Here is a 26,179-nt window from a genome sequence, read left to right as displayed (position 1 = left end):
TAGAAAAGTGATGGAGTGTCAAAGAAGAATACTTTATACCTTTACACCACCCGTAACAATCCGGCGGAACTTGAGAAATACTCTAACTGGATTAAAACAAAGACGTTTCTTGGTGTCATTGTTGGTACTATATAATGGTCAACGCCTTTCTACCTTTATTCCACCCGTAAACATCCAGCTGAACTGGAGAATTACACTTACCACTTACACGTCCCTCTTCATCCCTGCTCTACTCTGAAGTCCTGACGGTGCTTTTGCCGAGAGGTGAGTCAGTGTAGCCTGTGTACAGACTCCGTAATTCCTTTCTTAAAGACAGGAATTACGGAGGTCTTTATACCGGCTAAGTCAATTGCCACATCTCTTTTGGAGTACAAAGCTCTTGACGAGATTCGATGTTCAAATGAAGTGAGTACTTTTAAAGAATGTCGATCAGCCACTCCTTTGTTATTGTTTACAATTAAAAATACAGCGGTTCCTTTACAAGAAAACTTCAAAATAACAATCCACGATTGAAGCCTGATACTTTATTAACGATCAGACGATATTCGATTGAACTTTTCTCGTCGATTTGCTTGAATTAGCCGATGGAAATGGATGGTGATGGAGTAATTGGTATTGTGCGGGAGCGTAAAATGTCGATGTGATAAAATCAACCTATGATTTTCTATGTAACATCCATTCGCCTAATCGATTATCGTTTATCATTTTCTTTCAATGATACATTATAAATATAATAAGATAAAATAAAAATAAGTTATTTTTTTAAAACAGCGCTAGGCTTCCGAGAAATAAAAAGAGAAATTGTCTGTGCCAAAAAGATATAAACATAAATAATATCAAGCAAATAAAAAACGATTTTGTATTCAATGACAGTATCTATCCTCTATGTTCTTTTTATATCAAGGTTTGATAAAACGTATAAGGCAGTCCAAGACATGAATTTTTAAGGTTGTCTCTTTTATCCACTACAGAATAATGAAGTTTCTGCTAGTCCTGTGTGTTCTACCATTAGCACTTTCCGCACCAGGTAAGCTAGTCTCCCTACCCATACCCCTCTCAAAGAGGAGGGACGACTGATCCATCATGTTTTGGGAATTTCCTGTGAACGTGAGAAGGAACAACCGTCCGTTGCCATAGCACTCAAAGCTAGGGAAGTTCCTCTGAACTAAAAGCTAATGTGCCCCCCTCAGGATTTGTGAAGATTAGAATTTGCCCTGACATGATACTACAATGGATCTCTAATGATGATCTGACGAACCCTGATGTTTGAATCATTTGCTGTCGACAGCTTTTCCTAAGCCATGTGGAGGAGCCCAGCAATCCCCTTGCGGAAAACAGATGCCTCTAGCCGCACCCATGCCTCAGGCCCCATGCGGTGGTGCCCCCATGCAAGCCACTTGCGCAGGACAGCAAATGCCTTTGGCCCCACTCATGCCTCTAGCCCCACCCATGCCTCTAGCCCCACCCATGCCTCTAGCCCTACCCGTGCAGCAGGCCCCGTGTGGTGCTGGGCCCATGCAAGCCCCTTGCGCAGGACAGCAAATGCCTCTGGCCCCACCCATGCCTCTAGCCTCACCCATGCCTCTAGCCCTACCCATGCCTCTAGCCCCACCCGTGCAGCAGGCCCCGTGTGGTGCTGGGCCCATGCAAGCCCCTTGTGGAGGGGGTCCTCCAGCTGGCAAATAATTTATTAATGAAAAATGTTTAACTATTCACATTATGCTTTATAGAGTATTATATTTTATTAAAAGTTTCTTCTGTAAGATAAACATGTTGGCTCGTTATATTGAAATGGCCTTGCGAAATAAAAGAAAAGAAAAGAGATGTTTATCTTTCCGCAAACGATGCGCGCCATCTTTTATTATGGCATTTCTTGAAAAAAGTTTTAAATAGCTCAGAGAGTTAGCATTGGATCAGTAACGACGGAATTTTTAAAAAGTTCGGGACAAGCTTTTTAGAAAAAAAAGGCCCAATTAAATACACTAGAAAAAAATGGTGAAAATGTAATGTAAAGAGAAGGTAAGTTCAACACTCAAACCTACTGCCCCCTCCCCCATCCCACCCGGCCTCAGCAGTTGAATCAGTTACGTAAAAAACTCCTGTGGATGATGAGAGGACCTGGGGAAAATATCCTCGTTGCTAGGCATCTCTCAGCCGGGGGCAAATGCCACAGCGTCATTGGTGCATAAAACAATAACTATATTGACATTGCCCAACTTCAAGTTAATCATTGACAGAAATCAATATGACTCATGTACACTCAATTGGCTTTCAAACCAAGAAGACCCACAACTTTTTTCATAAGGCTGTTGTCCCATTACCGCTTGGTCCTCCTTCGGAATTTTGCGACGAAATGGCGTCTGAGGACAGCATTATTGTGAAACCCGAGTAAGTTTTCAATGCTCCTGGAATGTGCAAAGTTCCTTATCTTAAGTCACGTTTTGATTTTATAGTATAAAGTTTCTACGCGCAAGCTTCTGACAACGGACCCGAAGCGTACTGTTTATTTACTGAATTTACGTTCTTTTATAGGTTCTATTTCTGTACTTTAGGGTAGGAAACTATCATAGCGTGCTTATAGGATCATGTTTAGTTTAGTCATGGTCTGTTAGGAAAGTTTTAAAACTGTTTCAAGACGCTTCGTCAAAAGTTGCGGTGCGTATTACAAGTTTCTAGAAGTCATTAGCTCTTGTTGATTGTCGCAAAGGTAGATTTACATCGCGTTATCGGAAATTAACGTTCAGCTATCGGATCTATTGACGGACTCTAAGCATTCCTTCCAAAGAGCATAGATATGAAATTTTTTTTTTTCAAAACGCAGTAGACCGTCCGTGTGTGGTGGATGATGGTCAATATGACAGAAGCACTACAAAATGTACGGTGTCTGTTGTGAGGTAGTTGACGGGGAGGGGGGTTCTTTTTATATTTTAGTAAAAAAGGATACGGTCACTGTTTACAGCTTGCCTTCGCTTGCTCTTCCTAAATCAAGATAAACGAATAACATCCCTAAAGTCCATTGGTCAAAGATTTGTCTAGTCAGGCTTCTTTGGCCTCTAACCTCCCGTGAAATCCGGTTCTTTTTATTTACTTCGAAGGCTAATGCACTAATGATTACACCAGCCATTAGAACAACACACTTTATCATTGTGTTCTTTTGAAAATATTTTGGAGAGTGTTCAAAGACCCTGTTTCGCAGCCCTCCCCCCTGGGAGTGTAATGTACCCCTTGGTACCGACTGTTGTGGTTTTCTCTGTAATGGCGGCTCGCGAGGCTTTCTACAACTAAACACGATTGACTTACGGTGAAATTTTTAAAAGAATTCCTTAATGGGGTAATGTAAAACTTTATTAGAACCTACTTTAACCATTAAGGGGATTTGGGCTCAATGACTTTACTAATTTTCAGTAAATTTTCTTGCAGAGAGCAACCGGTGTTTTCGACGAGAGCTCACGTCTTTCAAATCGACCCCCAGACAAAGAAGAGTTGGATTCCATGCTCAAAGCAAGCTGTCACAGTCTCCTTTTACTATGATCCCATTAATGAAACACACAGGATTATATCCGTCGATGGCTCTAAGGTATTTTCTATGAGAAATTGTGAGATTTATTAGCGTAAAATTAGCAAGGAAACGTGAATTTCTTGGCAAGGAAATGGTCAGGATACTTTAAAAAAATGACGCTAAAATTGTTGCTGGTATTTCATAATTTCTGTGATTAGGTTTTCACAGAGAATTGGCACTCAGAAGTTGTCGATAATCGCTTAAGTTCTAAGTGTACATAGAGTTTTTGAAGCTTTTAGCCATTGTTTTTGTGGTGTTTATATTTGCGGCTGGCATTTTTTCAACATATGTCTCACTCGATTTGGCCAACACAGAAACCACAATTTGAATCTCATCCTCGATTTTTTTTTTTACGGATCGTGAATCGATTTTGCATAGTTAGATATTGATTTTTATGACGAAATATTCTTTGGATACCCTTTCTCACCTTTTTAGATCCAAATTTATGCCTGTTGTTTTCAAATTTTAAAAACAAACCTGTATTTTGTTCCAATTGTTTCAGAACACCTTGCCAAATTTTCATGAAAACATTAGAATTTGAAATTGAATTTACCGCTATTTTCTTCAAATTTTATGATCTACATTCCCTTGCCTCTATATTCTATGAATATTTCACAAGATCTAGCTCAGATGTCGGATTAACTATCATTAAACATAAGTACAATTCTCTTCTAAGATTTCTATCACATTTTAGCCTTTGTTTAATATTTTAATATAATTTATATACAAAAATCAAAGCATCCCTAACATATATATGATAACAGCAAATAAAACTGTCTATCATAAGTTTATAATTCAATTATGTACTTTATAACAGTAAATTCACTGCATATTTATTCAGATTTAAATTATCCCCTGTCTATTGAATTGTTTAGGTGGTACATTGCAAATTAATTGAATAAACAGTTCATGGTCCAACAATACACCCTTCACCACTGGACTGTGAAAAGCATGTGTACAGCTTTAAACATGCCCAACGGTATATCAAATGTTGCTTGAATCTAGAATATATTGCATCTATTCAAAAGACCAGATGTTTATCTCGTTATCTTTGTTGTTTTGTGGGGAAGAGTTCAAAATCCCTAGTTAGCCAACACATGCTTGGCATATTTAATTGTGTTATGGTAATGTGTGGTTTTGTGTTTTTCTACTACATTGTTTAGTAATTTATGCTGAAGTATGCACTGATCAACAACCCATTAAGCAAATGAACCATGTCTGAGATTTAAGTGAATTGTTGTTGCTTCAGCAAGGTTTACTTGCGTTACACTACATGCCCTTGTATGCAAAACCCCTTTTATACAACATGTTATGACGAAAATGCCAAATCATCCTTGTCCATCCACTAAAAATCACTGTTTTGACATCCTACTAAAATTGTAAAGTCAAGCTTTACCATTATTACCATTATTGTTACAAGGTTATAGATAGTATTAGAGCTTTTTCTATGTGTTAATATTCCAATAATTGGAATAAAAATATGTGGCATGACATAGCCATAGCTAAAACATTTAGTCTGGCAGCAAACCTTAATTCCTTGTATTTGCTTGGTGTGTGTGTGTGTGGGGGGGGGGGGGGGTGGGGGGGCTGTTGTGCTAATTGCTGTTGATAATTGCATATAGCTATGTTTAATCAAAGAAAAGTTTCTCTATTTTAGAACTTCCCCATCTGCTTCTAGTGGTAGTAACTGGTATTTTTAAATGTGTTGGTCCTTTAGGCTATCATCAACAGTACCATATTTCCCAATATGAACTTTACGAAAACATCACAGAAGTTTGGCCAATGGTCTGATCCCAAAGTCAGCAGTGTATTTGGCCTTGGCTTCCCCTCCGAAGCAGAACTGAACAAGGTAAATTAGTACAGTAAAAACCTTCATGTAAGAGCCTAGACTTTATCAAGTCTGGAAAAAGGGGTTCTTATATTTTAGGTTCTTAGGTTTTTTTTTTTAATGTGTAATCAACAGTAGGATTCATAATTACAGAAGTGTGAGTGAATACATAGCCACTTTGCTATAGAGATATCCTACTGCATGAAAAATCTGTAATCTTATCTTTATAGAAAATTAAAATGTTTGACATAATCTAAAATCCCAATTTTTGTTCATTTTACATGGAGTAACCCATCATATAAAGAAGGTACTTATATTTTGGGGTATCAGAATCCAAAATTTCTGCCTGGTTCTTACACAGGTTTTTACTGTATATTGTATGTCTTTGGAACGTTATGTGGTTCGATAATATGGTAAGCAAATATGATGGAAAAATGTACAAGTGATGATAAAAAAAGCAAATTCCCCCTTTTAAATTTTGATGCGACTTTTTGTGTGTCATTGGAATTTGTAGATTCCATCCAAAAATTTACTGTCTAGAATTGTTAATAATCCTGATTTTGTTAATTGTATTTGTATAATTATGAGCTATCTTTTTTCTTTAGTTTGCAGAGAAGTTCAAAGAAGCCAGAGGATCCTCAAAATCAATCAGCAGTTCTAGTATTACATCTGGGGGGTCAAACTCACCGAAACCATCACTTCCTAATGCGGTTATCAGTAGTCCACAAATGAACGGCACCAACGGGTCGCCAACACCTCAGTCTGGGAAGAAGACACCTTCCATCCGAAGTGGGTCTTCCACAAGTAGTATTGAGGTAAGGGAGAGGTCAGACATTGAGAAGTCAAATCATGGTAAAATGTAGATGGCAACTGATATTATGGATGTAAGGGGATATATAAAGAAATCCACAAAATTGAAATCCTTTCTTCTAACCTTCTCACACTCTCTTACCATCTCCTGAATCTAGCCCTGTAAGATAACTTGTTTTGTGATGGGTATTAAAAGTTGTTCAATGTTAGATCTTCCTCCAGCCACCAGCATCTTAAGTTTGAAAAAGAATGAGTACAGTAAACACCCATGTATAAGAACCTAGTTTTTTCAAAGTTTGCCTGAACAGGTTCTTGGTGCTTAGTGCTACCAGCATCATTGTGCATACTGATTGATCTAACTCACTGCTCTTTCTAACCATTAACAGCTTTTTGGTACTTTCAGTTTGTAAGGCGACATAGTTTTGATGCAGATAGTGGTCGGGTGGGACCACCCCCAGGAAGTGCAAATGTCTCATTTTTCTAACTCACTGCTCTTTCTAACTATTAACAGCTTTTTGGTGCTTTCAGTTTGTAAGGCGACATAGTTTTGATGCAGATAGCGGTCGAGTGGGACCACCCCCAGGAAGTGCAAATGTCTCTCGTTTCTCGTCCTTTAGAGTAATTCCTCAAGTAAGATAACACTGCTAATAATTCCTATCATAATGCTAACTTTCATTAATTTCAATCTGCGTACACTTTCTCAGGATATGAACTGCACCAAGAGTGACAATTAGCACCTATTAATTCTGCTTTGTACAGAGTGAATAAGGCCAAGTAAAAATAAAATATCGTACTGATAAGAATAAAATAGGGAGCATGCAGCCCTTTTTTAAATTATTTTTTATTTATTGTTTTCCTTGGTTTGTCAAAGGTTTGTACGATTTACAAAGGAAAGTTCCACGATGTTGCAAGGGGTGAAAACCATCGTAAGAAAAGCAGGCACCAGGCACCCTTAACGCACGAAATTTGAACTTCTGACGAACAAACAATAAAAAAAGCAGCAGAAATAACAAATAAAAAATACAAAAAATATCGATGCGGCCCCGAAAAAGGATGCAGGCAGGGACGATAAACATATCTTTTTTTTTACTTGGCCTAATGTAATGTACAGGCCCAGTGCCAATTGAAGCAGTAATTTCTTTTTGTCTTCTGCCTTTTGTCTTCTGATTGTCCCTTCTTTCTCATTTCGTAGTCATATCCCATTCCCCTTCACTTCTCAGTGTCACATCATTATTCTCATTAGTATGCATGATGTAGCTAGTGAAGAACCATAGGGACTACTTTGGGGAGGGGGGAGGGGGATTTGTGCACCCGGGGGGAGGGGGATTTGTGCACTCCGGGGGGAGGGGGATTTGTGCACCCCGGGGGGAGGGGGATTTGTGCACCCCGGGGGGAGGGGGATTTGTGCACCCCTGGGGGAGGGGGATTTGTGCACCTCGGGGGGAGGGGGATTTGTGCACCCCGGGGGGAGGGGGATTTGTGCACCCAGGGGGAGGGGGATTTGTGCACCCGGGGGAAGGGGGATTTGTGCACCCGGGGGGAGGGGGATTTGTGCGCCCTGGGGAGGGGGATTTGTGCACCCGGGGGGAGGGGGATTTGTGCACCCGGGGGGAGGGGGATTTGCACACCCCGGGGGGAGGGGGATTTGTGCACCCGGGGGGAGGGGGTTTGTGCACCCGGGGGGGGGATTTGTGCACCTTAAAAAAATTGAGCTGGCTCAAACAATTAAGGGGAAAATGCCCTGAAATAAATGCAAAAAAATGCACAAGAAAAAAAATTAACAGTGCAAAAAATCAAGAATTTTGCATATATTAATTTCTGACAATATTTTTATTTCAAGCTTTAATATATCTTTCTGGACACCAGAAATGTGTACCATTTTAAAAGTTTTTTCACTTGTTATAAGGACCTGCCTAAAGCAGGCAATCTAATGTACAAATTATATGATTTAACTTCAGGATGAGAGTAAAGATTCTCCAGCAATTAGTCACAAACCAGTTGGCAATACTGAGGCTCAACTCAAATATGAAAATGACAGACTTAAGATGGCTCTTGCTCAAAGGTAAGTTCTTATTTTACTGACCCCAGGGCAACGTTAGTCAAATACAAGAAAAGTTGGAGATTATAGAGTACATATTTAGTTTTTTTTGTTTTATGGGTCTGTCCTCTGATAATCAACTTATGATGTAATTGTATGGTTATGTTCTACTGATTTCCAGCTTAACATATAGGGACTTTCAATAAATGTTCTTGTTTTCAGCCTTGTTTTGGGCATTCATTTACTTATCTTTGATATGTGGGTGTAGGGGGCAAAGGAAGGCTTGTACTTTTGACTCAGCATCACTGGATTGGATACCCAGGGGAGGAGGGGGGGGGAGGGGACTCTCCAGAAAAGTAGACAGGGGTGACTTGACCTATCTCTTATAGGATATAACATTTCAACAAACTGTTGAAGTTGAGTTGTTGAAGGATTTGCCCCATTCTGTGGCGTCTTTAGGGTATAAAATTTGCCCAACTGCTATTCCTTAGGGGGTCTCTGACAGAGTTTTTTCACGATCCTGCTATCTCTTAGGGTGTAAAAAATCCTTCTCCCACACCCAATTTGGTATCTCTTAGGGGTAAGAATTTCTGTTGACCACACCCAAATTGATAATTGGGAATAGGAGGGTCTGGACCCACTAACGTCCCTTGGGTAAAAAACTGGGAATGGGCTATTTGAAATTGGTCTAATTTTGTACTCTGTTCCCCTTGATAGTGCGACTTGAGCTAGAGTGGCCACCTTGACAGTCTTGTAATGTGAGGTTGAGAAAAGAACTATCCGATTGACATGAACATAATTATCCAACCAGAGAGAAAAAAAAAACCTGGAGGACTCTCCAGAGAAGGGACGGGTGATGGTCCTATCTCTTAGGGTATAAAATTCGACCAACTGCTATTCCTAAGGGTGTGTTTAACATTTTTTCCCGATTCTTTGATATCCCTTAGGGTTAAAATTTATTTTGCAAACAATCACCCCATCTTTTTTATCAGATTCCCCTGCCCCCCCCTCGGAAAGCTTACATAAAACTTCTTTCTTATGTTAATGTGTGTCTACTTAACTAATAGCAAAAGCTTCTGTCAACAGCTCTGGGAACGCTAAGAAGTGGGAGGCAGAGCTTCAGACATTGAAGAATAACAATGCTCGGCTTACTGCCGCTTTACAAGAGAGCACTGCAAACGTAGAGGAGTGGAAGAAACAGCTAAATGCATACAAAGAAGAAAGCAGTAAACTTAGAAAAAAGGTATCATTTAGGGTTGGGTGACATTTGAACGTGGCAGGTCAATTGTAAAATGATGCTCATCATTGGGGGCACACAATTCATGGTCTTCATGGTAAATCAAGGTATAGCTCATTGGGTTCTACAGATTAGAACCACCCTTTCTAGCAAAATGATAAACTCTGTCCTTGGGGGCAAACAGTTTTGTCAGATGCCAAGTGGATGTTCCTAGAGAATTGCTTTTCTAATAATAAACATGTGGTTGTGCCCCAGGGGGGGTGACCTTTTGGAGCGCCCGCAAAATACAGTATGCTGGATCCTCATGCATGGCTGTACCCATAATACTTTTTATTTATTTGTGATTTTATCTTGTCCTTGACCACCCTGTCTGGGCTACAATGTACACATTCTCTTCAATATTTTTACCGTTTTCCATAATATTTTCCAGGTACAAGAGCTAGAATCATCCGATATGAATGCTGATGTTTTCAACAACATGCAGCAGGAGAAGATGGCATTTGAGGGTCGGATTATACACCTTGAAAGCATGGTGTCAGATAAGGACGAGGAAATATCTCAACTTAAAGGAACAAATGCTGATCTGTCAAGTCAGATTAAGGTATCATTAACTAATATTTACATTTTACAGTAAAATAGGCGTTTAGCCCTTTATTGTAAAATTATCCTTAAATTCCAGGTATGAGTTAATGGTGTTAGGACATTTCTTGTTACTTGCGATTTGGTTGTTAGGCACGTGCGCGATCATGATGACGCCACCTAAATTTAGACATCGATAAACAATGATGCCATGACTAAATTTATTTTATTTCACAAATATTTGGCGGATTTATAGCGTTTCAAATTTCCTTAGCAACAGCATTTGGAGAAATGTCCCAACACCCTTAAATATGGTAGCTTTGTACCTAAAGTTTCTACCATGCCACCTCTCTGCAATGCCCTAACCAATCAAACAGCACCAAATGCCCTGACCAATCAAACAGCACCAAATGCCCAGACGAATCAAACAGCACCAAATGCCCTGACCAATCAAACAGCACCAAATGCCCTGACCAATCAAACAGCACCAAATGCCCTGACCAATCAAACAGCACCAAATGCCCTGACCAATCAAACAGCACCAAATGCCCTGACCAATCAAACAGCACCAAATGCCCTGACCAATCAAACAGCACCAAATGCCCATACCAATCAAACAGCAGCAAATGCCCTGACCAATCAAACAGCACCAAATGTAATTTTATTAGTTTGAATGATGGAAACCAGAAAGTGGCAATTATGTTGTTGATAATGAAAATAATGGTGTTGATAATGATGGTAGCATTGATGGTAAAATAGATGAAAAACTGATGGTGTTGTTCAAGTGATCACTTGAATTATGAAGATGATGGAGAGGGTGTTGATGATGATGACATCGATGGTTTCCGATGTCTTTGAAATTGAATAATTCTCTTTTTTCAGGAAAGTAAAGTTAAGAATCAAGAATTAGAACAAAGAGTGAAAGACCTAGAAGAACGAATGAGCCAAGCTTCTGTGAATCAGAATGCAAAAGAACAACTAAAATCATTACAGCAAACTCTCTCTCAAAAGCTACAAGAGATGAGTGATCTAAATGAGAAAATATCATCTCTGATAACAAATTAATAACTAATCAATTTTGTATTTGTTGCAAAGTTCTTTTTTGAAATTTCATTTCACTCAATAACAAATCAACCCAAGTTGTAAAAATAACAAAAAAAAAACGCCAATGCAGTTTTTTTACCAGGCATGTAGCCAGGATTTACTGGGGGGGGGGGGGGGGGGGGGGGGGGGGGGGGGAGGGGTGACATCCCTTAATGCCCTGATAGATTCTACAACTATTCCCCACCCCCAACAATGTCAGGTTGATGACAACAAGCTAGATTATTTTTAGCTGTTTCTTTTTTTTTAAATACAGTATTTCTTATGTTTTGTCAATCGAAATTAAACAATGTAAAATATTTGCTATAACCAAAGCTGGGAAATAGGGGGAAATTATTCAGTACCTTTCGGTACTCATGAGTGACAGTTTATGATTGTAATTAATATATAGATTATGACAATTTACTATAGAATTTCATATTATTGCCTGTGTGAAAAGCATATCTTTAATCAAAGTGTACTCTACTTAGTGTGGAATCATGTTAAGGATAATATAGCATGGTTTATATTTTCAATGAAACTTATTGTAAGCAACGATTCTATAAGAATCAGGACTGTAATTTCAATGATCTAATTTTAAATTGTTCTTTTTTTTCTGGTTTCAGACATGTGCATCAAATGACAGTAGTGTTTGATTTTAGTATTTCCAGCTAGCTACTCCTGCCCAAATATGGCTAAGGAGAATCCTTAAGAGTCTTTAGTTTGACAAAATAATTAGTTAAAACAAATATTTCTTGTCATATCTTGGCCATGTCACACAAAATGGCCTAAAGAACATCACAAAAAAGGACAAAATTCATTTCTTTGAATTGATCTTAGACAACAGTAATGTGAAATGGCCCAGATATGGCAAAATGGGTACCTAGTAAGCTTTTAGAAATAAAACAATATTGAAACAGAAGTGTCATATATACTGTAGATGGGAATGGGAGGGTTTGGACCCACTAACGTCCCTTAAAAAAACTAGGGAATGGGGCTATTTGAAATTGGTCCATTTTTGTACTCTGTTCCCCTTGATAGTGCTACTTGAGCTAGAGTGGCCACCTTGGCAGTTTTGTTAAAAATCGATTTTGCCAACGATCATCCCCCTGTCGACGAGTCTCTACCCCCTTCAGAGAAATGCATGTCAGAGCACTCGTAGTTCTTGTGAATCAAAAATTATTCTTGCATGTTTATATAATGCTTGCTTATAATGCTTATATAAAGTTTGGTTTTTCATTTTTTGGTTAATATTGCAAAAAGATAAAAAAAAGAGTCTCTCTTTAGAATCTTTATTTCTATAATAGGTCACATTTATTAGATTCTCAACTCCACACATTGGAATAAGCTCCAATAAGATCACAAAGACGCCAGCCTCCCTGCATATCAGCTTTCCTATGGCACTTGGCAAAAACTTTATGAAATTCTGTTACTAAACCAAAGCACATCTCAAATCAGGGCGTTTGTTTAGGTTCCTAACCAGTCTAAAGTTTTTAGTTTGTCACTACACAAGAAGACTAAGTAATATTAGAAACTAACCATTAAGTACTGTAGTTCAATAGCTTTTGTACAATAATATGTTTTAGATATCTTTTGAAGTGTCACTCATTTTGAGAGATTGGATGGTGGCTTTCTTGAAAAACATTTTGGAATCACAGGATTTCTTTTCTCAGACATTCCTTTTTTTTCTGATTAATTTTCAATTACTTAACCTTTACTGTATCTATTCATCAGAGTAACAGGAAAATACAGAACAGGCTTTCTGGTTCAGGTATAAAACACTCAATTCTGTTTTATAATTGATGCTATGTATAGAATATTATCTCTGGTATCTGTCCATCTTCCACTGATGTCCCATTATTATTTCCTGTTGCATAGGAGAAGTTAAATGTTAATTTTTCCTTCCCATCTAAGTCATACACAACCTTTTTCTGACCAGATGTCCCATAATGCGAATCAGGCCCCCTGAGTGTTGCGCTCGCAGTGTAACTCACATTTGGCTTAGTCTCAACTGGTTCTTTAAACATGACTCGAAAAACCGAGTCATTCCCATCACTATTAAAAGCTGTCTCGTTATGGGCAAGAATCTCATTAGTGTCTGTCTGAATCAACTGCACTGTGACTTGGTAATCGCTTGGGCCGTACATTGAGCCATAAAGCCCAAGCCCTACTACAAAAATCCTGCGACTGCAGCTGAACCGAATACGGTCACTGGTGCCACTGTAACCCCAGCGGCTCTCCACCTTGGCGAAGCGATTAATGACCTTCTCTTTGCCTGTCAGGCAGCATCTCGGCTTGTCCAGGAAGTGGACTTGAGGTTTAGGGTTGACTGTGAAGTGGAGGAAAAGAGAGACAACTTCTTTGTCTGTTAGAATATTAGATTGTGCTGCACATGATGCAAATTCTTCAACAGTCATCAGCGGGAACCGGATCTGGTACAACGCCTTGGCTAGTGCAGTGCTGGTGGAATAAACAAAAACACCCATGAGTTTGTCACTAGAGGAAATACAAAGTACTTAGCATATTACATCCTTGCAAGTTCTCTCTTATATTGATAAAGTTGGGTCTAAAATCTTATCAACTATAGCAGAAGAATCTGCAGCTTCTCATAAATAACAAAACACTCTTCCAATGCCTCCACTACAATGGATATTCTCCACCGAAGAAATCTTGTGCAAAATAATCACTATATGTGATCTAGTTTGTTTGGTAAAAATCCTGCAGAGTCGATTACCACTTTTTGTTATAAATTCCAAATGCTAGTGTGTATTTTTTCCCACTGAAAAATTTCACTTTTCGGAGTTTATTTGTCCATTTTTGGTAGGTTGTAATTAAAGAGAAAAAGACTATCCAATAGCACGCCTTATTTTTGTTTATATCACACTGTATATATGTCAAATGATAGACATACAGAGAAATATAATCTTATTAGTTAAATACCGTTTGTTTTCGGCATTGCTAGGAATTCTTCTTCTCAGGCATTCGTGCTCAGCCCAGCGTGCTACAGCAGTGAACAACTGACTTTCCCTTATGGCTAATGTATCCCTTTGTAGTACCACATAAAGTGTATCATAGTCTATATCTGGAAATCCTTCTGCGTTCACTGCCTCAACGGTATTTTTGTCAATGCATTCTAAACACAGGGCGGCTAGTTGAGGCTCGTCGAACAATCTTGCTTGGCTTAGTAACATGAAGGCATTGTCAGGCGCTAGATTTTTCTTTAAAAAATCCACACAAGCTTTTTCGAGAGTAGGAATAGCGTATTTTTTGGCTGTGTAAAGTGTTGTCATGACTGTTTCAGGGCCGATTTGGACCTCGTCCGTGTAGAGAAAACGAAGAAGGGCCATAAATGCGGATGGTTCTACATCTGGTAGTTCGACTTCGTCGGATTGAGTTGCGATTCCTCCGTTAAACATCGCATCAAAAACAGCGCTTCCAATCGAAAGAACAAACTTGTGAGCGGGAATTCGTCTTCTCTGGGGGCCTTTGCCGACCAGAAAGTACACATCGCTAAGAATTTCATTGTTATAGAGGAAAGAAATACGGTCTCCTACTTTGGTCTTTTCCGCCTGCCAGTTGTATGATGTCGAACCCATAATTCGATAATTAAACCTCGCAAAACGTTAAATTTCTCTTTCGTAGACGAAGTATATTGGGTTAGGCCAAACCAACAGCTGGTACCCTACACGTTTGTTGTATTCTAACCTCTCCTTGGCGCCTAAAAAGGCAAATAAATCACATCAGGGAAGCTTCTATCAAACATAAAATCTTTTACTTTTTCGTTGGGCGCAGCAAAACAATCCGAGTGCTCCTTTGTCACCTTAAACATAACACGCACTTTCATTGGTCAAAGTATTCGTCCATCTGATGCACCAATAGGAATCTCTGATAGAATTCAGCAAAAAACAAAATGGAGGCGAGAGTGGATAGATCTGACATTTCGTGTTTGATCAGCGTTCAGGATTTCAAAACTAGAGTTACACAGTCCGTGTCGCCTCGGGATTACGAGAGGACAAAGCAGACACTAGATGATGACGAATTAACGGAAGAAATGGGCATTCCTAAGGAGACGGTGGCCGAGCTCCGTGATGTTTGTAGGTGAGCTCACAAACTTGTGTCAACTTTTTCCTGCTCTAGATTTGTAAGAAGATGTGCTTCCAGAAAGATAGCATATGCAAGGCATTTATAAAAGTAAAGCCTTTAAATGGCATGAAACATAGTACTTGGGAGATCTTCCTGTTTTGTGCGATATTGTTAAGGAGATGTGTGCATATGAGAGATAGGTGTCTGTCACAGAAAGTTGTCTGTCATAGAGAGGTGTCTGTCATAGAGAAGTGTCTGTCATGGAGAGGTGTCTGTCATGGAGAGGTGTCTGTCATGGAGAGGTGTCTATCATAGAGAAGTGTCTGTCATAGAGAAGTGCCTGTCATGGAGAGGTGTCTGTCATGGAGAGGTGTCTGTCATAGAGAGGTGTCTGTCATGGAGAGGTGTCTGTCATGGAGAGGTGTCTATCATAGAGAAGTGCCTGTCATGGAGAGGTGTCTGTCATAGAGAGGTGTCTGTCATAGAGAGGTGTCTGTCATAGAGAAGTGTCTGTCATGGAGAAGTGTCTGTCATGGAGAAGTGCCTGTCATGGAGAGGTGTCTGTCATGGAGAGGTGTCTGTCATAGAGAGGTGTCTGTCATAGAGAGGTGTCTATCATAGAGAGGTGTCTGTCATAGAGAGGTGTCTGTCATAGAGAGGTGTCTGTCATAGATAGGTGTCTGTCATATAAAGGAGTCTGTCATGGAGAGGTGTCTGTTATGGAGAGGTGTCTGTCATAGATAGCTGTCTGTCATGGAGAGGTTTCTGTCATGGAGAGGTGTCTGTCATGGAGAGGTGTCTATCATAGAGAGGTATCTGTCATAGATAGGTGTCTGTCATGGAGAGGTGTCTGTTATGGAGAGGTGTCTGTTATGGAGAGTTGTCTGTCATAAAAAGGTGTCTGTCACAGAGAGGTGTCTGTCATAGAGAGGTGTCTGTCACAGATGTACCTGAGTATACTTGCTGTAATGCGCACTTTTTAACTTAAAAATGACCTTCAAAATCAGGGTGTGCATTATACGCTGACCCACTGCTTTGCTGTTAGAAAATTTGCATAATCGTTAATAGACAAATACAATAGTTTTCAGCATGATAAATAAGTAGAAATCGATAAGAAAGTTTGGGGATCTCATTGTGACATTGACTCAGGGAAAACAATCACAAAATCGCTTATGTAGAAGGTAGTAAAAGTCATTCCAGATGAAAATTATCTTAAACTGCAGCATTATCTGTTTTGGTAGATGATAAGCCCAAAATCTTGCTAGAAAATATGCAAATATTTACGCTCTTTTCCTGATTTTCTTGTCGTCTGCCATGTTGGACTTCACTAGTCTTTTAGCACCTTCTTCAAAATGGCGTAATTACTTCGAACGTATGCAAGCTCACATTTTGATGAAACATTAGAAAATAAAAAGGTTTAACTACAAGAAATACGTATTCTGAGTGAGCTTTAATCTTTAAGCGACTTTTTTCAAGGTTTAAATTCTCCCTTCCCTTCTAGAAATTTTATTTTGAAAGCATTGCGCAATCCACATAATTCTTGAAATCTAGCGCAAATTTGGCAAAAAAATCCAGCATAATTTCCAGAAACTCCCTGCATCATACCAGTAGACCTCTACGGATACTTGAACACTTATTGATAAAATACCTAATTTATCATAGAGAGGTATCTGTTATAGAGAGGTGACTGTCATGGAGAGGTGTCTGTTATGAAGAGGTGTCTATGATAAAGAGTTGTCTATCATAGAGATATGTCTGTCATAGAGAGGTATCTGTTAGATAGGTGTTGTTACAGAGGTGACTGTCGTGTAATCTGTGTCCAGTATTCAGGGTTGTTTGGCTTTGGCTTTGGGTCTTACTTATATTTACCCTTTCAGTGTCTGTAAACATCCCATCTTACCAATGTTTACTAACAATTTTCTTTTTTTCCTACAATTTTCATCCAGTCCACACCATCTAGAGGTAGGCTTTAGTTCTATATGATAAATGCTAAGCATGCTTTTGTGTTCTGAATATATGCACCATATTTCTGTGTTCTGAATATGTTAATGTGTACTGTCTTGATACTAGAGTGTACTGAACTCTTTTTTGGTATCAGGGTCTTGCCGAACCTAAAGATCTTGACTCAGTAGACATTGCCAAAAAGATTCCTGAAGGTGTTGAACTGAAAACTCTACGGTAATACCTTTTTGATGAAACTAAACTAAAATATTTTTTCTGTAACAGACGGAGCATCATTATCTAGCAACACATTTACTTTGTTTGTTTTTTTAGGATTTAGCTGACTTCTTGTTGTTGTATGTTTTTTGTCAGACTTCTAAAGGAAAGAAGAGGCCATATCACCCATTTCAGGAAACCCGTGAATTACCTTCTTAAGGTATAGTACTGTAGAACGTTTTTGCAGTCAATCAAACCACATATAGCAAATCTCTCAGGAAAAAAATGCATTTGCTGTATAATTAGCTGTCTTGTTTCAGCTGTATCAGTGACCATCTTGTTCTACCTCCAATATCATTATTATCATCATCATCACAACCACCAAAATCATTATCATCATCATCTTCACTACTACCATCAATATCATTACCATCATCATCATCACCATCATCACCATCACTACCATCAATATCATCATCATCATTACTACCACCAATATCATCATCATCATTACTACCATCAATATCATCATCATCATTATCATCACTATCATCATTATCATCATTATCATCACTACCATCAATATCATCATCATCATCATAATTATCAGTACCCTCAATATCATCATCATAATTATCAGTACCCTCAATATCATCATCATCATCATCATTTGATTAATTACATGATAAAAATGATTAATGGTGATGATAATGTCAGTGTTGATTATGATTCATGATGATGATGATTATAAGGATAACACTATGCTCATCTTTACAATTTTGTCATTTCTCTACAATTTGCTAACAGCTTATTCTGCTTTTTGTTTGTAGGAGGTGGGCACAGAGAAATGTTCTTTGCCGGAATTTCAGCCTATCCCAGACCCAGAAGTTGTCCTTTCAGTGGCCGTCTACCATCCAAAGAAGGTAACTTTTTTCACTTGCAGGTTTTAAATTGGGAAAAAAACACCCCTTACCAAAGTCAGATCACAGATGAAAGGTGTGGGGGTAATATTGAATGGGTTAAGTAGCTATCCATCCCTTATTTTTGGTTGGCTGGTTCATGTTTTTTTTTTCTAGTTTGAAAACTCTCTTTTTTTACAGTTTGCATATCATTTTCAAAAACAGTCTCTTATTTTTCCTCTTTGTCATGTTTGAACCCAGGTAATCAGTCCACAACTCTGTACAACAGATATGTTGTATTCCCTTAAAACACACAGTAACACTTGCTACACAGGCTAGAGGGGCCTGTAACATTCACACAACTCACTTATCTGCCATTCCCTTGAGAAGCAAGCAGAGCTTGCTTTTCCTCAAATGACTGACCCTTATAGCTAGACTCATATATGCCATCTGATATTGCAGCCGAAAAAGGTGCAGGAATTTCTAGTTCTCGGAGAGCAGGTAAACTCTACGTGTAATGGATTTTAAAAGGTACCTAAAAATCATAAAAAGAGGAAGATAAGTATTTTGGTTTTTCAAGACAATTGAAGCCTTAGCCTGAACTTAAATTGCCCTGTTCAGCCGCACCTTTGTAATTGTTTTCATTTAATATTGGAAGGCACATTAATGCGTTAGACCCGCGAAATAACCATATAAATACAAATTTACCAAATTGGAAAATAATGCATTGTTTTCTCTAAATCAGCTGATGGTAATTGATGCTTCTTCACAGGATTGTTACTTTGCTAGGATGACATAATGGTGGCAGACAAAGGCTGTTTAAAGCCCGTGAATCCGACTTGCGTGACACTGTTGTTTTGTTTTTGTTTTGAATGTTTAGAACTCCCATCATTTTTGAAAATAATACATAGATTTAGGCATTGCCTAAAAGCGGAGCTGCAAACCAAATCTTTGCTTATTTTCGCTTAATAGATTAAAAAAAATATTAAATATTATTATTATTTCTGTTTTTGACGACGCCAACAATTTCACAGATCACACGACCAACTTGTTATACCCCCTTCCTCCAACATCTACATGACACATAACAAGTTTAGTTGTCATACAATGTTTCGGCGTCAGGGAATTAATTTATTGATATCATCGTTAATGTCACGTGACCATCTCATTGCACCCCACTTGAAACATACATCACACCTACCGAGGTTCGTTGTCACATGATGTTTATTTAATGAAATATGTATTTTTTTATTTTGATAATGTCAGCATATTTTTGCTTCTAGTGATATCATTGATGACGTCACAATCACGTGACCATATTGGTGCACCCTCCTTGACACATACCAAGATTTGTTGTTATATGATGTTTTGTCCATGAGATTTAGATATTTTTTGTTCGTAAAGCTGCATTGTCACCAGTTTACTTCTGGAGGTCCGACGGAAACCTCAACCGTTAAAAGACAAAAGAATCTATTAGAATCCGAAATATTTAACAGGCCATCCGCTTTAAATTATCAATCACATCCTCAAAGAAACTTCCAATAGACACACTGCTTTCAATATTTTGAAATATTTTTCGCGTTTTCCGTTAAAAATCATCGGATATTGTTAGGTGACCAACCCAGAGTAAACTGGTGACAATGCGGCTTTAATGAAATCGGAATAGTTTTGCTTTTAGTGATGCCGTCGATGACATCACATCATCATGTGACCAAATTTTTGTACCCCCCTCCCCATCCCCTTGACACAAACATGACACCTGCCAAGTTTGGTGGTGAAACGTTTCTTTTAAAAGATATGAATGATTTTGCTTTTAAACACGTTTTTTGCTTTAAGTGAGGTCATCATTGACGTCACACAACATGTGACCATATTGTTGCCTCCCCCTTGACACCTACATGACACCTACCGAGTTTGGTTTCCATCAGCATATTTTTGCTACTAGTGACGTCATCAATGACGTCACCAATCATGTGACCATAGTTTTGCACTTTCCTTGACACATACATGACACCTCGATTTTATTGTAGGATGGATTGAATTTCAGCATGATTCAAACGGATTTTTAAATTTGAATTAAAATTCACATGCATGTGATTTTCATAGCCTACGAAACCACGCGTCACGCAAATCGACTGCCTTTAAACCACAGAGTTGATTGCATCTGGCAAAATACAATGCATATTTTATGAATGAGTTATATAATAATACCATATATTGCATATTTTTCTTTTAGAAACTCACCACGCTTCGTGATAAGATCTACTGCAATAGTGACCACATTGTTCCTGGAGACCACAGCGAGAACCCTGATCTGTCATGCCATGCAACCGCAAGGGTGAGCTCATAGCTGGGGTTGTTTGAGGGGGAGGGGTGGTGGGAGTAGCTACTTAGCGGGTGTTGTCACCTCATGGGTAAACTATTTGAATAAATAGCATTTAAGTAAAAAGCAATATTTTGGGTTCTGAAGCCCAAGACCACAATCCAGAGGTCAGTTTTTGGGTTTATTCTTTTTTTTTTTCAGTATAAGATGTAATACACATTAAATTTTGATCTCAAATGTTAATATTGCACAATTCAAATTTTATGTATTTATTTTTTGAAAAGTAATTATTTATTATTAACCAATGTATAAAACAAGAGGTTGTGTTGATTGCAATTGTAAAGACCTTAAAGAATGGTTCAGGTATTAGAAGGAAATGAACTCTAACATTTGGTTTTATCCAGTCACTTGCAGATGCATTTTTGATGGTATTTCCTTTTTTTTGTAGGATATCTGCAAGTCAGGGTTTTTCTTCATAGAAGAGGTTTTTTATAATGACATGCGGGATCCTTCATGCAAAGATTATAGTGCGTAAGTACCACATTTCGACAATATGTAAGGGTACCTACAGTAGAACCAGGTTACCCACCTATTTCAAATAAGTTTTCACTCAGAGAATCAATGTGTCGTAACATGCAGTGCTTCATGGGTATCAAATAAAGAAGAAAATAAGTATAACTACAATATATACAGATGTGGAAAGCTGTAATTCTTGTTTATTTGTGAGTGTAAACATTCAAAAGGCTTTCAGATCAGAATGTACGAAACGAGACGCGCTTTGGAGCGCTTTCAAAAGGCTTCATTAGGGGCTTAAGAAGCGCTTGAAAGGGGGGGCTTCTTTGGGTGCACTTTTTGGCTTCAATTGAAGCGCGCGAGAAGCGATTCTGCAGCGCTGGAGCTGTATTGAAGCGGTCCATTGATCAGTTTATCTAGCAGCCTATTTGAAGCGATCAAGAAGCGTTATCAAGCGACGATTGATACTCTTATTGATTAACGCCGTATGAAAACAAGTTTTATTCGAGTTTCACGCAATCCATGCATTCCATGACCCTAATGGCATAAAATACTGATTACAGCAGGGAGAGAAAATTAGGAAAATTAAACCCGTTCTACACATCCACACATTAAAAATTTAGGGTTTTAAATGTCACTCTTTGCCGATCAATTCTTCTATATACAAAGTATATAACGTCCTTTGATTGATCACTTATCGTTTCGCGCTTTGGTTGCTATTGACCGCTTGGCGTTATATTGCTCTTGTTCACACTGTTTAGCTCCAGTCAATCTCCTTGGCTCCCCAAACCGTTATACATCGTTTTGCGTACGCTAGAAATATAAAATATATAAAAATTTAGAATCAAACTAGGCAATATATTTTCGCGTGTCTGTTTGGTGAGCGCATAAGATGTGGCGTGACAACGCGCTACGCAATCTTCTCTCCGTGAAGAACTTTATAAGATAGCTATACCGTAAAAAAATCTTTTTCTAGGCGCTTGCTATCTTCCCAATTTTGATAGCTAGGAACTGAAATCTTGTAAATACATGATGGCGTGATCATCGCGCTACTATAAATACGTGATCGTTAGCATTGGTGTCGCGTTAGCGTGTCGCGTTTTACACCTCAACTTAAACGATATTGTAATGTTTCTTAGCTTGAGTAGTTAGTATTATGAAGTACATAATTGAAAACTAAATTGTTAATTTCCTGGTCCTACAATTGAATTATTGCTTTAACGGGATACTGTTAGTAGCGTTAGCAGTAAACGGCTCGATAAAAAAAATCAAGTGATAAAATAAGAAAGTACATTAATGTGAGCGTATTCTTCTACAAGTTTATGCTATAAGCACATACGTACCTGATAAAGCTTTTATTTCAGCGTTGTATTCCACTCTACAAATCCGCGGCCCTTCTCACGGCCAAACTACGCCAACTTCTTCCCCTTCCCCCACTTCTTTGACTCATATGTCTTCCATCTGGACAACCTTGAATCAGGCTTCGTCCACCCAAAACACTTGTGCAAACATTTTCTCAAACTATTGTTTTACCTTGGCTAGCAAATGCAACGACGGAATTGCATCATTGCAACACTTCGATCAACTAACTTCAACGAACCTACAATCCTCAACAAAAGTAAGTGGGACACTTCCCATACGAACAACCGCCAACCCTCTCCACCCGATTAATATTGGTTAGAGGCCATTTTTCAGCTCAAAACACAAGCAGTAGCAAGGTGATCATTTGCCCTCCAACATTGAGGAAGGGGGAGGGAAAGTGTCCCATTAGTTTTGTAAAAGATTGTCTCAGAAGTGGAATGATTGGAATTTGTCACCCTTATCATCAATTTCTTAAAATGTATTCTCTTTATTCGCATACCCTAATGAAAGTTTTTAAATCTATTAATTATTCGAGCTTGAAGTAAAGATGTTGAAGTCCCCAGAGAATACTTTTGGTATATCTATGCGCTATTTGGAATATTTTATTCAATTAATTTGAATTAAATGAAGGTGCGCTAGGATATTTGCAGACTATAACTTTGTAAACTATAATATTTATTTGATGTTGCCAAAGAGACTGTCTATATATCGTGTCGATTGTCTCCATTTGCAAAAGCAGCCATCCCTCGGAGTATTTAGCCGAAAAACACCGCTTTTATGGCCAATTTAGGAAATAAATACAGGCATAGAGACTAAAAAGATCATCGCCTAATAAGTATTTCCCAATTAAACAATAAATAACAAATCGACTAAAGAAAGCGATAAATAGGCGGTTAATCTGTTGTAGAAAACATGAGAGCCTCGTCTCATTTCGTTTTTAATGTACATCACAACAAGTGTTTATACATTTAGCATGGCGGTGCAAAAAAGCGGGTGTTGACCGTGTACGGTCTACCATTTTTAGAAAAATATTATTCCCACTCATGGTAGCCGGATTTCCTCAATTTTTCGTCTATTCTATTACCATCACAAAGCTATTTAGGTTTATAAAGCTTTCAAATGATTTGAAATATATATTAAGGCTTTTTTCAACGGTCAACCGTGGTTGACCGTTTATATAAAAATGAACTTCCTTTTTATCTTAGTTAAACGACGGTCAACCGTCTACCATGAGCTCTCTTTCCAAAATGCAAACCCTCATTCAAACAAAACTAGTGTCAATTTATGAGCTTGAATCTCAAGTTAATACTGTATTATTTTAGAGTTCCAAATTCTTTCGTAAGGCATTTTTTAAACAATTTTAAAATGGTTAACCGTTGGTGTTAATCGTTGAGCCACATAAGCAAGAACAGAAGACGTAGTCTGTAGCCGTCGATTTTAGCGAATGCTCCACAGAAAAAGCATTGCATACACTTCGCTTGAACTCTTCAAGCATAACTGTGTGTCAAAGTGTCACATATTTAGCAAAAGTATTGTAAAACAGATGAATTTATTGAATTGACCTTCTCCCCGAGACAAGCATGTGACTAAATTTGTAGTGAAAATCTCTCACGTAATAAATTCTTCATAGGCGGTATTTCTTATATGAAGAAACAGATGAGATTGTTTACAATGAAAAATAGTCGTCTTTGAAGCTTCTGTCCAATTTTACGCGCGATCCTGGCACGATAATTGTATGTGTTTGATTTTGACGTTCGCATAGTTGTATCGTCGTTGCGTTATCAACGATAGTGTTTCCTGTTCCAGGACCTGTCAATCACTTGCTCAGACAATCCTCAACAAAAGTAAGTGGGACACTTCCCATACGGACAACCGCCAACCCTCTCCCCCCGATTAATATTGGTTAGAGGCGATTTTTCAGCTCAAAACACAAGCAGTAGCAAGGTGATCATTTGCCCTCCAACATTGAGGAAGGGGGAGGGAAAGTACCCCATTAGTTTTGTAAAAGATTGTAGTTTGGATATCCCGCCTTTACTGACGGAGATAGCACACCCGATTTTCATTGGTCCGTTTTGATTCACGTGCTATTTAGCAATATAAATTTCAATGCTTCCAATTTTTGCCATGAAGGCTGTCAAAGTGATTTTGAAACATGCGTGTGTTTTGCTAAATGTTATCAGATCTTTAAACATATCGACCTCACGCTTCTAACGCACAGGAAAAGAACGAGCATTAAACAAAAATGGCTATCAGGGAATTATTGTTTGCAATGTTCCGAAAATTTGTCAAAACTTTCTATTCCGGAACATACAGCCAGCCTGGCTCAATAAGCATCTCGACGAGCTCAAACAAAGCCTTGAAGACAAATTGAATAATATTCAGTAAGACTCAAACACAAACTCTCATGATCTCTTTGACGAAAATGATGAAAGTGATAGACTCGTTACTGTTGGCTGCGTGGCAATCGTTTCAGGAAGAAGATACAAAGAAAGCCCTTTGATATGAAAAGTAAGCATTTAGATAATGTAATCCCTCGCTACGATGTGAAAATTAAAAGCAGTGCATTGTAGTTGGCGCGGCCTTTGAGAATGATGATCTTAGGGTACCACTCTTCATGCGATGTCTCAACCATAGCTTATACGCGCATTATTCCCTAAGAAGCGCTTTAAAAGCGATTGGAGCTGTTTGAAGCGTTTTTGCAGCAGTACGTACTTGAAAGGTGTTAACAGGCCGCTTCAAAAAGACGTTAAAATGACTTCATTTCGCTTCAGCCGCTTCAAAGCGGAATTGAAGCGTGCTGCAAAGTGGCTTCCGCTGCTTAATAGCTGCTAAAGCGCTTCATTTTGGCTGCATTTACGCTGCGAAGTGCTTTTGCAGCGCTTTAACGGTGCTTTGAAGCGCTTCTCGTTTCGTACGGGGTGTAACCCATGGATCACTACAGGTTACGACACATGAATTCTCCATTGCAACCGAGTTTGAAATAGATTTATATCGCTTTGAACTCAAATCTGCATTATATTGTGACACCATTAAATAGATAGGAATTGACAGCAATAATACCTTATCTACTGTTCTCCCCTTTTTGCCAGGCTTATCAAGGATTGGTCAAAAGAAAATGGAGTTGGTATTTTCACGTCACAAAAAATGGAGACCAAGAGATTTGATGAGCTGGTGGTTAGGCTTGGTTATCCATATGTCTATTGTCACCAAGGAGACTGTGAACATCTCATCATCTTCACTGATCTTAGGTGAGTAACTATGAGTTACCCAGGGGGCATTGCCCTCCCCCTTTCATGGGGCATCCCTTTTTAAAAAAAATAAAAACAAGATCTGCCAAGTATGGGATATTCCATATTGTCACCTCCGGTATTATCATCACATGTGACTATCACCATCATTGTTGTTATCATTAACTTTAGTATGATTATTTTTATTGTCATCATTATCATCATGACGATTATTATCACCATATTTGACCGTAAACCATTCTCATCATCATGAATAACATCATCATAAACATCAGATTCAACACCCGATCAACATCACATATAACCATCAACAACATTGTCATCATTATTTATCATTATTATGATCATCATCATCACCATCATCATCAATATCATTATGATCTTTACCAATATCATCACAAGCACCATCATCATTTGTGACCATCATGACCCTTCACCATCACGATGAATCATCATCATCAGC

General features: G+C 38.5%; 4 protein-coding genes and 1 long non-coding RNA gene across 7 annotated transcripts in view; 3 read left to right on the top strand and 2 right to left on the bottom strand.

Annotated features, from left to right (window-relative positions):
- The first annotated feature begins 158 nt into the window (after nucleotides 1-158).
- On the top strand, nucleotides 159-1,770 carry LOC116601395 (A-kinase anchor protein 14-like). Its single transcript, XM_032362141.2, has 3 exons — nucleotides 159-264; nucleotides 972-1,027; nucleotides 1,289-1,770. The coding sequence occupies exons 2-3, from the start codon at nucleotides 976-978 to the stop codon at nucleotides 1,684-1,686; spliced, it is 450 nt and encodes a 149-aa protein (XP_032218032.2). The 5' UTR covers nucleotides 159-264; nucleotides 972-975; the 3' UTR covers nucleotides 1,687-1,770.
- A 435-nt stretch (nucleotides 1,771-2,205) lies between these two features.
- LOC5517608 (homer protein homolog 2) lies at nucleotides 2,206-12,053 on the top strand. Of its 2 annotated transcripts, none has more exons than XM_032362161.2 (8): nucleotides 2,206-2,388; nucleotides 3,421-3,577; nucleotides 5,277-5,408; nucleotides 5,993-6,202; nucleotides 8,156-8,259; nucleotides 9,322-9,478; nucleotides 9,903-10,073; nucleotides 10,934-12,053. In XM_032362161.2, the coding sequence occupies exons 1-8, from the start codon at nucleotides 2,246-2,248 to the stop codon at nucleotides 11,114-11,116; spliced, it is 1,257 nt and encodes a 418-aa protein (XP_032218052.2). In that variant the 5' UTR covers nucleotides 2,206-2,245; the 3' UTR covers nucleotides 11,117-12,053. The 2 variants fall into 2 exon arrangements, with proteins under 2 accessions (XP_032218052.2, XP_032218053.2); XM_032362162.2 differs by lacking the exon at nucleotides 2,206-2,388 and adding an exon at nucleotides 3,181-3,331.
- A 354-nt stretch (nucleotides 12,054-12,407) lies between these two features.
- Nucleotides 12,408-14,727, bottom strand: LOC5517672 (BTB/POZ domain-containing protein 2). The gene is made up of 2 exons (XM_001637563.3): nucleotides 14,072-14,727; nucleotides 12,408-13,591 (listed from the first exon to the last, which is right to left on the bottom strand). The coding sequence occupies exons 1-2, from the start codon at nucleotides 14,725-14,727 to the stop codon at nucleotides 12,937-12,939; spliced, it is 1,311 nt and encodes a 436-aa protein (XP_001637613.1). The 3' UTR covers nucleotides 12,408-12,936.
- Nucleotides 14,728-15,041: 314 nt separating this feature from the next.
- Nucleotides 15,042-26,179, top strand: part of LOC5517671 (snRNA-activating protein complex subunit 3) — a 28,214-nt gene continuing 17,076 nt past the window's right edge. For both annotated transcript variants that reach the window (XM_048728023.1, XM_048728024.1), the window contains exons 1-9: nucleotides 15,042-15,229; nucleotides 17,161-17,176; nucleotides 17,313-17,392; nucleotides 17,528-17,591; nucleotides 18,202-18,294; nucleotides 18,733-18,771; nucleotides 20,507-20,608; nucleotides 21,042-21,124; nucleotides 25,558-25,716. In XM_048728023.1, the coding sequence (XP_048583980.1) occupies nucleotides 15,042-15,229; nucleotides 17,161-17,176; nucleotides 17,313-17,392; nucleotides 17,528-17,591; nucleotides 18,202-18,294; nucleotides 18,733-18,771; nucleotides 20,507-20,608; nucleotides 21,042-21,124; nucleotides 25,558-25,716 (824 nt within the window). The remainder of the gene's footprint in view (nucleotides 15,230-17,160; nucleotides 17,177-17,312; nucleotides 17,393-17,527; nucleotides 17,592-18,201; nucleotides 18,295-18,732; nucleotides 18,772-20,506; nucleotides 20,609-21,041; nucleotides 21,125-25,557; nucleotides 25,717-26,179) is intronic.
- On the bottom strand, nucleotides 21,563-22,640 carry LOC116601408. The gene is made up of 2 exons (XR_004290009.2): nucleotides 22,450-22,640; nucleotides 21,563-21,919 (listed from the first exon to the last, which is right to left on the bottom strand). It is a non-coding gene; the product is annotated as an uncharacterized LOC116601408 (long non-coding RNA).

Source organism: Nematostella vectensis, chromosome 5 (genome assembly GCF_932526225.1).
Source record: "Nematostella vectensis chromosome 5, jaNemVect1.1, whole genome shotgun sequence".
In the NCBI taxonomy this organism is placed as follows: domain Eukaryota; kingdom Metazoa; phylum Cnidaria; class Anthozoa; order Actiniaria; family Edwardsiidae; genus Nematostella; species Nematostella vectensis.
The sequence above is the reverse complement of the archived record's forward strand: the minus strand, read 5'-3'. Positions and strand labels throughout refer to the sequence as shown.